Source organism: Lutjanus erythropterus, chromosome 17, assembly GCF_056507025.1.
Source record: "Lutjanus erythropterus isolate fLutEry1 chromosome 17, fLutEry1.hap2, whole genome shotgun sequence".
NCBI classification, from domain to species: Eukaryota; Metazoa; Chordata; class Actinopteri; order Lutjaniformes; family Lutjanidae; genus Lutjanus; species Lutjanus erythropterus.
In genome coordinates this window covers 13,120,442-13,133,934 of record NC_139333.1, presented here as the reverse complement: position 1 = coordinate 13,133,934, position 13,493 = coordinate 13,120,442, and the positions used below count along the sequence as shown (strand labels likewise).

At 40.1% G+C, this 13,493-nt stretch overlaps 1 protein-coding gene across 2 annotated transcripts in view; it reads right to left on the bottom strand.

Annotated features, from left to right (window-relative positions):
• Positions 1 to 10,440, bottom strand: part of rab11fip3 (RAB11 family interacting protein 3 (class II)) — a 33,386-nt gene extending 22,946 nt beyond the window's left edge. For both annotated transcript variants that reach the window (XM_084740911.1, XM_084740913.1), the window contains exons 1-2: positions 8,446 to 10,440; positions 37 to 130 (exon numbers count right to left, since the gene is read on the bottom strand). In XM_084740911.1, coding sequence (XP_084597037.1) covers positions 37 to 130; positions 8,446 to 10,074 — 1,723 coding nt within the window. In that variant the 5' untranslated portion in view covers positions 10,075 to 10,440. The remainder of the gene's footprint in view (positions 1 to 36; positions 131 to 8,445) is intronic.
• Positions 10,441 to 13,493: the final 3,053 nt, after the last annotated feature.

The following is a 13,493-nucleotide window of genomic DNA, read 5'->3' as shown; positions in this document are numbered from 1 at the left end:
CACACACAGGGTTTAAAAGTGCATCTGATGACTCACCTCCATTGCTAATTGCAGAAATTCCACGGTGGAAGTCTTCGAAGCTGATCACTCCCAGGCCGCTGGGATCCAAAAACTTTGTCAGATCCTTCACCTGAAAGAAAAAATTCACACAACTTTCAAATTTAATGCCACCATGTCAAAAGCACTCTCCTGTAACCCTATCATTTGTTTTGCCTAGAGGCTTCAAAACAGTGTCAGAAATGATGTGAGAGCAAGCTTTCCACACAAGACAGACAGACTGTGATGCTTGCATTGACTCTGATGGAAAAGCACATGCAGAAAAACAAACCAACACTTGAACTGAACATAACCTACATAAAACTACTAACAACTCATTCTTATGGCCATTGAACTAGCATGACAGTTTTACTGCAGAGCTGCTTGAGCTCCACTTCTGACCTCCACAAGGAATCAGTTTTTGCAGACTGGGCAATAATGAGTTTACAAGGATTTTAATGTGTACAAAGGGTACTGTCTTTATTCTCTTTCCATGACAAGATAAATGATGACAAAAAATGTTATTGAAAGCTTAACAGTTGCAGAAAGTATTTTTGCCTCACAGACACTTTTTTAGATAATAAATAAAACATGGATTGTAGAATCCTTTATATATTAAATGTTACATCAATCTAACATTATAAGATTAACAGAAAAATGCTTATTTTATGTGAGGCAATATAGCCTTTTGTGCACAGGAGCGTTGGTGCACTCAGCTGTTAAATGGGTTACATAAGTGCACCTACATCCTGTATATTCCTACAGCCAGTAACCTGGCAACTAGAGGATGTGTGCTTCAGTAACTATCTCAGAGCATAAAAAAAACAACCGCACTTTGGATAAACAACTTTAGATTGAAAATTGACTCCTACTGAATGCGAAATTAAATCTAATCTGATCTGTACCGAGAGCCTTCACCTCTACAAATTCCTTGGCACATTGCCCTGATTAATGTTTACTATCTAGTTAAATGGCTCACAAAGCCCTGGGAACTACATATGCGCCTGTATCTGCAGCATTATTGGTGGCGCCAAGCAAATCAAAATTAATTTACATAAATAATAGCCTAGGTCAAATGTTGTCCATCACAAAATTGCACAAACCCATTATTACAGCATAATTTCAGGCGTGTATCACTGACAAAATTAGCTGGGAGGGAGCCTGAGAGAATGTCGGGTGAGGTTTCTGTGGTTTCGGCTCGCTTATTCCTTGAGAAAGTGAGTGCACGATGTGAACATAGTCATTTTACCGAGACTTTCCTTCTGTGTGTGTGGCTTCTCTCTTCTGTACTTTTTATATCGGTTACACATAAAAACAAGTTGATCTGCTTAGCAACGCTGAGCTCCAACTCAGGAGGCTGAGAAGGCTGAAACTCCTAATAAAGTGACTCCCAACAACCCTCATGGCTTATGATCTGGGTTTGGTGAATTAAACCCAGCTGTATTTAGTGAGAGGAGGGGAGCGGCTTATCTCACTGAATGGTGGTTAACACACTGCAATGTTACGTTTAGTATGTGTGGAATCAAGGTCCATCCAATTTCTATCTCTACTATGCTAAACCTTTCCATTCAGTACATTTCCTATATACTGTAGGCTGTTGATGTTGGTGAAGAAACAAGGTCTGGTAATGACTGAACTTGTGAAAATATTTTTTTTTTTCATCTGAGGTCAGTGGTAGGCGTTTGAATACAGCTTTTCTTCCGTTTCACAATGAACATCAGAATTCACATGTTCCATGCAGCTATTCAGAAACACCTCTGCTGGGTGAGGTGAGAAAACAGAGGTGTGACCGAGGAGTTAACTGAGTGTCTGTGGTTCTGATGACGTTTTTACATAGCTTTTATAATAGGCAGTGAATTAATATTAGTTATTGTGTCTGCAGTGAGACACTGGGGCAGTATAAACCTCCTATAGTGTGGAAGCAATCCATGGCCTACATCAGCGTTGTTAAGCCTGTACAAGAGTAACAGGCCCCTCAGGTCTTATGAGCAGAGCCTGTTGGCTATTCCTAGGTCTAACCTAAAAACTGAAAGGTGAATGTGTTTCAGTTCAGTTGTATTTTGGCCCCAAGCACCTGGAAAAGTCTCTTCATAGCTGTTAACCTGGCAAAGTGTCCCAATTTTAATTTAATTCACTTGGTGGACACACTGTGTTTTGTTGCTAATGGGATGCTACTATTTTTAAGAACTGGCCCAACAGACCACCAAGCCCCTAAAATAATGTGTCAAACGTATATTTGTAGTGGTGCAAAACTAAACTGAAAAACAATACAGAAAATGCAACTTAACACAGTTTAACAGCTGTTTTAAATTGGGACACTTGCTTTTCCCATGCATTGTGATGTGGAGTTTCCTGAAAGCACCGTTTCAAATGAAAAACAAGCAAGACTTTTCAGCAAGTTGAGGAAACACCACAGTACATTATGTCTGTAGATGTGTCATATTCTAGCCTCTTAAACTCATTCACTCCTACATTTTTGTTGCCGTTTCATTTTTTCATGGTTTTCATGTTAATAGTTTATCCTTAAGTATTGTGTTAGCAGTTTGAGTCAGCTTTGTAAACCCATACTTAAAAGGCACCAACATATCAGTAGCTAGTTGTCGACGAGTAGGGTTCACTATTTTTGTAGACTGTTGAATAAGGCATGAATGAATCGGGATGTTTGTGAACTGTAACATGATTGCAAAGGCTCACAGTATTGGGATAAAATTTGGTCGCCACAGGAAGCCACCTACATGGAGTATTTGTTAGCCACAGAGCTTATCTTAATATGATGGCCTTTGTCTTTAAAATATAATTCACTGTATTATCATTACTATTGTATTAAGCACTGTATTATGTAATAATTTGAATCGTTACACCTGACAAGCACCGCCTGAGAGACAGTGGGAAGGATGATGACAACCAAACTCAAAGGCAACTCTGTCAGCTCCACTGCTCTGGGGAGCAGTGAAGGCACTGTGGTTTTTCTGTTTCCTCTATTTGTGTCTAATCAGTGCCGGGGCACGCCTGACCGCCTCCACACAGACCACTGTTGTGCATAACCCCATGGAGAAGAATACCCTTTGGTGAGTCTTTCCTGGAGGGGATTTCACAGTAGTTCCTACACAAAACTCTGATAACCATGATCATAAGCCTAGCGGGTTGGCAAAAGATGATGAAAGAGGCCAGAATGATCTTTTGGATATGAAACATTAACACACATACACACACAAAAGTGAACTCAAGAGAGGGGACGTTTCAGGGCATGGGACATTCCATTGTGGATTAGAGGGGGCAGCACATAAAAGCAGCGGGTGAGGGGAGGGAGGCTGGCTAAAGTAGGGTTGGTAGTGTCGACTGACAAGAGAGACATGACCACAATGCAGTTCAGTGTGGCTTTTGTGCAGAATCAGGGTCAAAACCAGTGAATGAAACCAGTGAGTGAAACCAGTGATTGGTAGTTAGAAAGATCTTTTGAACTGAATTCCCAGATTTGGCACATGCCTGCAGAATAGCAGTAGTACCTGCACACAAAACAGCAGGTCAGTATTAAATACTTGCAGTTATTCAAATCTAAACAGAGTGTAGAAAAATCTCCTAACTACAGTAAATCAGACAGTTTCACTGAATTGACGTTTACAGCTGAGCATACATTATACATTTTGAGTCCATTTCTGACCGGATTTTTTTTAGCCATATGACTCATTTTAGAGCCGGACCGCATTTCAGCTTTGTCAGGCATCGTTTGCCGTGCCTTGTGGGGAGGGGGGATCATGTGGATGGAAAAACATGGACATTAAAACATAGCTAGCTCAATTCCAATTCTCTCTGCAAAATGGACAAGTCATATTGTCCATGTCTTTCTAGCCCCATGCAAGTCCATAAAATTTTTTTTCTTTTATAAATTTCAGCACACAGGATGGCATGTATGATCAAGGGCGCTTGCGTCTTTCTTGTTAGCATTATTACTAGCAAACAAACTGCTGATAGTCTCTTAGCCTTCAAATTAATCTTTGTTGACAATAGATTTGATAGGGTGGCAGGTGACAGTATTCCTTAATTCACACTGAAATCAATTGATTTAAACTGTTTTTACTAGGAAAGGGGCCATGTAGCAATGAGCACAGCAAACATGGAAAGGTCAACAATGAAAACTGCCAATTCAATGAAAAATGACTTTGCCTTTATTTTGCCACTTCATACCAGTCCTAAACCATTGTGTTTAATCTGCCAAATGATAATTGCTGTCTGCAAGGTTGCCACTGTCAGGCTCCATCACATGTCAAAATATGTGATGATGCACTCAGTGCAGCGTTGTGCCTGATAACACCTTCGGAAAATGTTATCATTTTATCTGACAAATAATGTTATTATTAATATTTGTTTATTAACTGGCCCCTGGCCGCTTGTCATTTTGCAAAAGTGGTCCCCAGACAAAGCAAGTTGAACATCTCTGTCATACAGTGTATGTCCAGATAAAAGGCTGCAAATCAACTTAATAGTTAGCCTATCTCCCATTTCAAAATGGTTCTCCCGAAAAAGCTGTCTCATGCAGAAAAGTGGTAGAGGAAGAGCTAGTAATTTAACATAATGAAGGAGCAAGTGGTGGGTCTTCATCTATAGCATAACTCAAGTGGTTGGGCATATGGAAGAAAGCTGACATAACATCATATGTGTTTTTTTTACTTCTGCTTTAAGATTCCACATTATAATACATTATGATTCTTGTACTCAAGCTGCACACAACACAGTATGTGCGTGTGTGCACATAGTCACTATCACATCCTGGAATAATTCTGGAGAAAATATTTGCATGCTTAGCATACAAGCACCAGACGAACATGCATGCAAATATCTCATGAATACCTTCCTACTGTCTCTTGACAGGTTGCTGAGATATTTGCAAAGCGGTACAAGATAATATACATGAGCAGCCTGCTGTGAGCGCTAAACTTAAATATGATGATAGAGAAACAAATGCAAAATCTTACTGATGAATGATTGTTGTATTTAGGGATGGCAGAAAACAATGAAAGCTGAACTGAGGTCTGCAGACACAATGAAATATAACAACTAAACCAAACACTGTTTATCATAATTCCTGCAACAAAACCGTCCTGTGACATCCTGATTGTACCTCTTAACCCCACTTTCATTTGGCTTACATCCATACTGGCAATTAGCCTAGATATTTGTTTTAAGTATTATTTATAGTTGTCCCCATGAATTAGTATAACTTATGGTCCTGTGGTTTTCTCAACCACACAACAAAAACATTTGCTTTACCACCATGGTCCACAATAAAAGTATATTTCACTAATCTGAGCTGCCCAGGCGTAGAGGTTATTCAAAACACTTTTTTTTAATCTACAGACGACTGAAATAAAAGGGCATATCAGGGCAAATATGAAAAGCACATATGTATCCCAAACTGATATGAAAAGAGTGACCCATTTGCTACCACAACAAACACACTATCAGCACTCCGACCTCACACAGCTCACATGTAGACCTTGTTAGATCAGACCTGACTTTGCCACTGACCCTTGAGTTCAGATAATGAATGCCAAATCCACTAAAAGGTTACAAGCATTATGTAGCATTCCACAAATTCTGAAGATAAGTCTGTCTGCTGCCTGCTTACTTTTTGTCAATGTGAAAGGCAAACATGCCAAAGCCTCCGTCTCCCTCTCTCTGATCACGAAAGGACAGAAACCTGAGAGGAGTTTTCTGTTGAGGGCACAAATTAGCTCCTGAAGCTCTTGGAAACCTGATAGCTGATAATACAAACACAAAGAAAGGCACAGAGGTAATCAATCTGCACAATCTGGTTAGCAGTCAAAGGAAAGCCTTTAACAAATATCCAAAGGAAACTGCTCGAATCTACATATTTGTGCGTTCCTGCAGGAGAACTCCACCAAAAACCAAACTGTAGGGAATAACAGAGAAGCAGACCACACCTATAAAGTAAAATCAACTCCCAGTGGCATGTCAATGTATCAGCTTTAGCACTGCCTAGCTAAACAACAGGTGGAATTGCTTTACATTACACTAACATGACAAAAGTACCACTCCTGTGTCCCTCAAAACAAGATCATTGGCAGTTGGTGGATGTCACCCAAACCATGAAGGCCCTCTGACTCAGGAAAACACATTTTACTCTTAATCCTTCCCAATTCCCTGCCTGGGGAGCCACAGATATGTACGGCTAGACACGGGACAGATTGGGGGCAACAGAGGCGCTTTGAACTGGGAGAGAAGGGATTAAAAAGCATTAGTGAGCCAGCATCACGCTCTGTGTGTGGAGTAACAGCAAGTTCCCATCCTCACCCAAAGGCCTTGTTGAAAGTTCATCGTTGAAATTAAGATGGATAATATATTCTAAATTAATTATGTTGCCTCATATCTAAATAGATTATAAATACTGTTATTGACACAAGCTTATTCTTATTGCTTCATGAATAAATAGAGACGAATGAATAGAGTACATGCTAATCGGGGGCACACTTGACAGTTACATCATGACATCATTGTTTGCATTCTTTTACTGTTATTTGCAAATGGTGTGATCACATGCTGAAACTCAGATTCTTGTAAACATTTAGATGCAGACGAACACGTCAAACAGGAAAAGAGACTGATGTCATTTTTACTCTAGAGCGTCTGACAGCGAGACCTGTGTTTGACTCAGAGTTTAACTTTAGGTTGAAGATGAGACCAACACCTAAACCTACCATGCTGAAAAGATGTATGTAACAGAGTTTAGTCAATAACCTCACACTGGGAAAAGGCTATGACAAATTCTAATGAACTTAAGAGAAGCAAACGGGCTCTCTTCCTTTTTACTGCTCGTATAGAAAAGTGCTGATTCATTAAGTAAGACAACCAAGAAAAAAATGTGAAAAAAAAGAAAAAGGAATTGTTCCTTTCTCTTGACATGCATGTAATATTGAAACCGTTTCACAAAAATGTGCGAAGGAGCGTATGCAACAAATGGGTGAGGGTCATGGGTGGAGTGAGAGGCCGTGAGCCATTTCACAAGAGATTATCCCTAAACCACAGTACATGCAAATGGAGAAGACGGGTGTTTGTCATTTGACATATGGAGTAGTGCCCGGCCTGACAGAATTCATTACAGCCAATATGCTTGACAGACTTATCTGGATGATAACCCAAATCCTGGCTCTTGAACACTCCCCAAATATAGATGACAAACTAATCCAGGCATGGTTTTAATAATATGCCGGGGGTATTAGCCAAATCTATTATACTGAATGTTGAGAGCTGCTTTGTAGGAAACACACCAGCACTGAAACAGGGATCATGTTACCTCTGCTTCATTATAGATCAGGGCAACATAAACCTGTTACAGTTCATTAAAACATTTACACTCCAGTTTACAGGACCCAGTTTTAGAGACAATATACTGTTTATATATAAAATGTACCAACAGCACAATTAATATTAACTATTAATCTTTATATAAAAATTTCTCTTATAAGACTTATGAGTCAAGATAACTAAATTTGGCTTATTTCCACACTTTTAGACCTGCAACAATTAGGCTAGAAAGAAAATTAGTTGCCCATTATTTTGATAATCATTCATTTCAGTCATTTTTAAGCAAAAATGTCATCAAATGTTGGTTTCATCTTCATAAGCGTAAATATTCTCATTTTTGTAGTAAATGAAGAGTGTCTGGGCTTTGGACAATGGTTGCAGCACATAATCAATCAATTAGATATCAACTATAAAATTAATTTCCAACTGATTAATTGATTTGAGTAATTTTTTTAAGAAAAAAAATCAAAATGTTCTCTAGTCTCTCTTGTCTGCTATGACAGTAAACTGTCGACAATAAAAGACATGAGGACATCATCTTGGAACATGATGGATATTTTTCACCATTTTCTAACATTTGATAGACCAAACAACTAATTGATTAATCGAGATAATAATCAACAGATTAAATTTTTTGGTATTTCGCAAACTAAAGGATTAATTAATTAATCATGAAAATAATAATCATGTTAACCAATTATGAATGAATAAATAATTGTTAGTTGCAGTCATAATTTAAATTGTACAATAGTGCAATACTCTCTGTATGAAAATTCCTCTGGAGTCCAAATTACAAAATGTGGCTTATTTACACACTTTACTTGTATCAGTTTTGAGTTTCAAACAGATTTAGATCCCAATATACTTGAAACTTGATTGCAAAGTGACATCATCCAGATGGATTTCACTTCATTGAATTAAGCATGCTTCTTGCAGGAAGCTCTCTGCGATGCAACAGAAATCAATAATAAATCATTTACGTATATGGAGCTTTATATGGTTTTACACAGAACTTCACTCAGCATGCATTAACCAGTAGCAGCAAGATCATAACAAGGAAGTCAACAGAAACATAAGGCATCTCACCTGATCGGCCCCATAGGCAGCAGCAAACTCCATAAACTCCTCAATACGAACAAAGCCATCTCCATCTTGGTCAAGAGCATCGAATACAGCTTTTAGTGGGGAGACATCTTCCTGCCTCGTATTCACAGCTGAGACCACTGGCAGTGAGTCATCTACCACCATCTTAGAGAGGGAAATTGTCTCCACAGTTTGCTTACTAGTCCATTCAGCCTCAGGAGGAGGAGTGTGTAAGTCCTGAACTGAAAAATCAAAAGAAGCCACTTCATGACAATCTGAGCTTTCGAGCTGGTTAGTGTCTGTCAACCTTTCCTCTTCCCTCTGTTCAGTTGTCGGATCTGGAGCACGTCCATCCTGTGCCCCCTCCTGTGGTTTCAATTCCCAAGTTTCTTTGTCATGGACCTCATCAGCAGTTAAGCACTGATCCATAGCCATGGCCTCATTCCCCTGAGTTTTAACTTCAGAGCAAATCTTGTCTTCCATCAAATCCTTAGACTCATTTTCCACAGAGTAACTCTCACTTGTGAAATCACCCTGGGTGAAGGCATCTTCAGCCAGAGGCACCGTCAGTGGTGAAGGTTCCTCTGACAAACCCAGAGCAAATGAGTCATTCTCACCTTGTTGCTCTAAAGTCAGATTTCTGATTACAGTAGCTCCTGTATGTTCCACCTCCAACTCCTCTGTTGATAAATCTAATGGCGGTCCTGTGCAGATAACAGAGGGAGGACTTGCAGGGCACAGGCTCAGACAGCTGTCACAATCTGGAACCTCTAAGTCCAACAAAGGCACAGATCCTTCAAAACACTCCAGTGGCGTGCTGATGTGGTTATGCGGGAGGCCGTTCTCAGGTAAACCTTGTTGCAGGGTGGTGCTACAGGTTACAGGCAGATCAGTCACTTGATCAGGGAATAAACCTTTGTCTCCGGTTTCAGCTGACAAAGCCTCCCTGCTCTGTGAGGGAGGGAGATCTGCCTCCTCCTCTTGCGACAGGTCTACCAGCTCCTCACTGACACCCTGTGGGTTCAACTCACCTGAGGACTCTGGGGGGAGACAGAAGTGTTCATTTGAGAGGAGATCTACCAAGAAAAATGGATCCCCTGCGTCGGTCTCAGAAATCTTTGAAGGGGAGACCGGTGCACTGAGGCTTATGAGCTCATCTGAGCTCTTGAGAGGGTCCTCCTGCGTCAGACTAAGTTCCTCACAGGCTGACATTTTCCCAACCACATCAGCAAGCTTGGGAGAAAACAACCATGACAACGTGAAGTCACTTATTTCATCGGATGCCTCAGTTTTTTCTGTAAGGGACAATTCCTCTATATGAGCACTATGGGGAGAAGCTTGGGAAATACTGGACTGATCTCCCTCAAACTGCAAATCTCCACAAGAAAAATCAGAGATATTTAAGAGGTTGTCCACCTCTACTGGCTTGTCTAGGAAAATATTCTCTTCTTCACTTTGTTGGGATGTGTCATCCTGGTCACTGTTTCTGAAATCCAAACCTGTCTGGCCACTCTTGTTTGGACAGAGCACACCTCCATTGTCTGACTCCAGTGTGTGAAATCCAAGAGGAAATGGCTGTTCTGACTCCCACTGTGTGTGCCCCAAAGGGCCAGACAGGACTGTCGGTTCCATTTATATTGGCTGTTCCACTGTGCAAACTTGAGAAAGCTGGTGGCGACGGTCTTATCTCACTGCTGTCGTAAAGATCCACCTCTTCAACTTTGTTGCCATGTTTCTGAATGGCACTAGAGCTGCAATGATTAGTTTTTAAATGGATTAGTTGTGAGCCATTAAATTAATTGCCAACTATTTAGATAATCTATTAATCGTTTAGAGCCATTTCTCCAGTAAAAATATCCAAATTCTATTCTTCCAGCCTCTCAAATGTTAATAATTTCTGATTTCTTTACTCCTCTAGAACGGTAAACTGAATAACTGAGTTTGAGTTGTAAAAAAAACAAAACATTTGAGGACGTTATGTAGGGCTTTGGGAAACAGTGATCAACATTTTTCACTATTATCTGATATTTTAGGAACCAAACAACTGATCAGTTAATCAATAATGCTCTAAAGGCCACTATATTTCACCAATGAAAATTAATGCACTAAATTCCTACAAGCAATGTCTGCCTCTGACATTTAGAAATGCTGGCAAGTCTTATGATTTTCTGACTAACTTTGTCAGGCAGACTGGTAGGAAAGATAGGTAAGTTTAGAAACATGTATGTGCAGGAGATTAACAAACTGTATTTCCTGTCTTAACTTAAGTTAATCACCAACTAGTTAGATAATTGATTAGTGGTTTGAGTCCAAATTCTCTGACTTCAGTATCTCAAATGTGAATATTTTCTTTAGTCTTGAATTGAAATGTGCAGAATTCCTACAAACATTGTCTGCCAGTTAGAAATGCTGGCACGTTTATAGATTTTATGATAACAAACATAAGATAGGTAGGTTAAGAAACAATGTCAGTCAGGGAACAGATTAATAAACTGTACCTGTTTTAACGTCAGTAGTTGCCATCCATATGTTACCTAAATTTGAAATTCATAATAAAGTCTTCTCCTTACAGAGTATCGTGCTGATTTAAACGTGTTTTGACTCACTATGTCCCTTTCTATCATGCCAGGTCCTCTCCAAATGTTTCAGCCTCAGCACATCCACCGTCAACATGCTTCACTTCGGAAAATCACCGAAATAACTGACAAAAACGTCCGACAGTATCGCTGCATATGAGCCAATTTGAAACAACACGAATCAACGCATTAACGTTAAGTCCCCGGTGTTTGTCAACATTAGCTTTCTTAGCCGATTATCTAACATTATCCATCGCAAGCTAATTTGCAGAGCAGCCGACGGAGCGGCGAAGAAACGATGATGTGACAACCGTTAAGTTCCTCAAAGCTAAATTAACGTCGAGCTAAAATGTTAAATGTCTCATTACAGGGCGTTATGCTAAATATAACATGGACTGTTAAAGCTTCCAGTGAATTTATGCTAGCAAATGACGCTAACTCCTCCTTCGAGCATCCCACTTCTCCCCTGCCATTGGCCAGGGAAGCTGCTAACTGACTAGCTAGCGAAATTAGCCTATTAGCTAGCCAACACGCCAAACAGCCCAGCTTCCACCTCTCTTAATTAAGTCACACCAGATCGTAGCTCCAATATTTAGCAGTTTACGAGGTGACGACAGAAATAGTCCAAGATTATGTCTTCATTTCGATGGCGTTTTCCAGCGGCAATCCACCTGTGTCAGTCACAAGACAGGGCCAGACGAGTGACGAGACGAAACCGTCCTTTCCTCTTCAAATTCCTCCACTATTCTGGTCTCAAAACACACATCTGTCACAGCGGCCCTCGTCGGAACCCGTACTGAAACGAAAAGGGCCATACAAGAGGCGAAAAAGCTCCATCATTTGGCAGTCGGTCCACCGATGTTGATCACAGACACCGAAAGCTCTCGCATCAGCATCAGCAGTGTCCCATCCTCCGCCTCCTCCTCCTCCTCCTCCTCCAGCCGCATACACACCACTGACGTTTTCACGCAAGCGTACAAAATACCCCGCAGTATCATTGGCTTTATGGCAGCTGTATCAAGTGAGGCCTTATGGCTTGTGTTTGTGCACAAAACCTATTACTAAAATGAAAAACATTACCAGCCAACATTTTTATATGAGCCTCACATAGGTTATTAGAATGGGCATCTTATCTGGGGCCCTCTAGGGAAACCTAAGTATGTCCCACCACTGGTGAACCCAGATGACCTCCCTGTGCGAGTCCTACTTGGGCACTATAAGAGCCCATTATGGAGCCCGTGAGCAATTCCGTATAGGCCAATTTTCAGCCCATTTACTACTCAGTTGTGCCCCACATACAAATGCTTGCTAGGGTTGTCTGGGCACTCATATGTCCAGGGTTTACAGCATTTTAAGGAAGTACCCCTTCACACAGAGATCAGTTAGAGGAGGTCACTGCTGCACCATGGGTGTGTAATGTACCCAGTCAAGTTTCTGCATTTATTTATCCAAAAACAAGCAAGTAAACAAAGAGACCATGTTTCATACATGTCTCTCCTGCTTTGGTACAAACAAAAACAAACAAAAAACAAACTGCATGCTGGTCCTATCCCTGCCTTCCTGATCAATTATGCTGATCTAAATATGCTAAACAAGACAATAAGTAAACAAAACTTACTAACAAAAGACAATATTATGAAAACCCAATGTAACCAGAGCAAACTTCTAGAATAATCAAATAATACTACTTACTATTACTAAAATGATAACAAAATATTAATAACAAACAAATCACCTACAGATGCTTTATTCCTCATCCTGTTAACATATGTGACAACAACTACAGACAAAAATTAAACAACCATTATAGCAAGAATAAAAAAAGAAGGAAATCTGCCTGTCTTCTTATAAGTGACTGACAGAGAGCGCTCACCCCCTCATATTATGTGATTCTTTAAATCATGGCAAACATAAACTCAATCAATAAGTAGTTTCATCTATTAAAACTGCATTGTCAGAACTGGGTGCTTTTGAATGGGGTCCTCCACGACAGCAATACACTCTTTTTTTTGAAAAGCACCAATAAAAACATTAACAGAAAGCAATGATATGAAGTCATTAGGAACAAATTGATAACCGAGTGGCAAATTGGAATGATTAAATAAAGCCCCTCTGAGATATAACAAGAAGTACACCCCTGGGGTCTGCAAGAACCCCAGTCAGTAGGATTGAGTTTAAACTGACAGGGATGCAGGTTTCTTACTCAATGACACTTCAGTAGGGTAAATGCTTGAGAAGGTTTCCCCAGTTTTAAGATTCTCTGTGTAATAATTAATGATTAAGTTAATATTAAATGACATAAACTGTGGTACGGTGGAGATGTTTTATTTTGAGGTAGCAGTGCTTGTAAAATGTTTGCAATTATAATGTTTTGGCGCCCCCATCTGACTTACAGTGGTATAAATCTTCTTCAGGTCCACAATTACTCTCATTTCACTCATCTAATCTCAACTTTTTCTCAGCCAGGAACCCCTT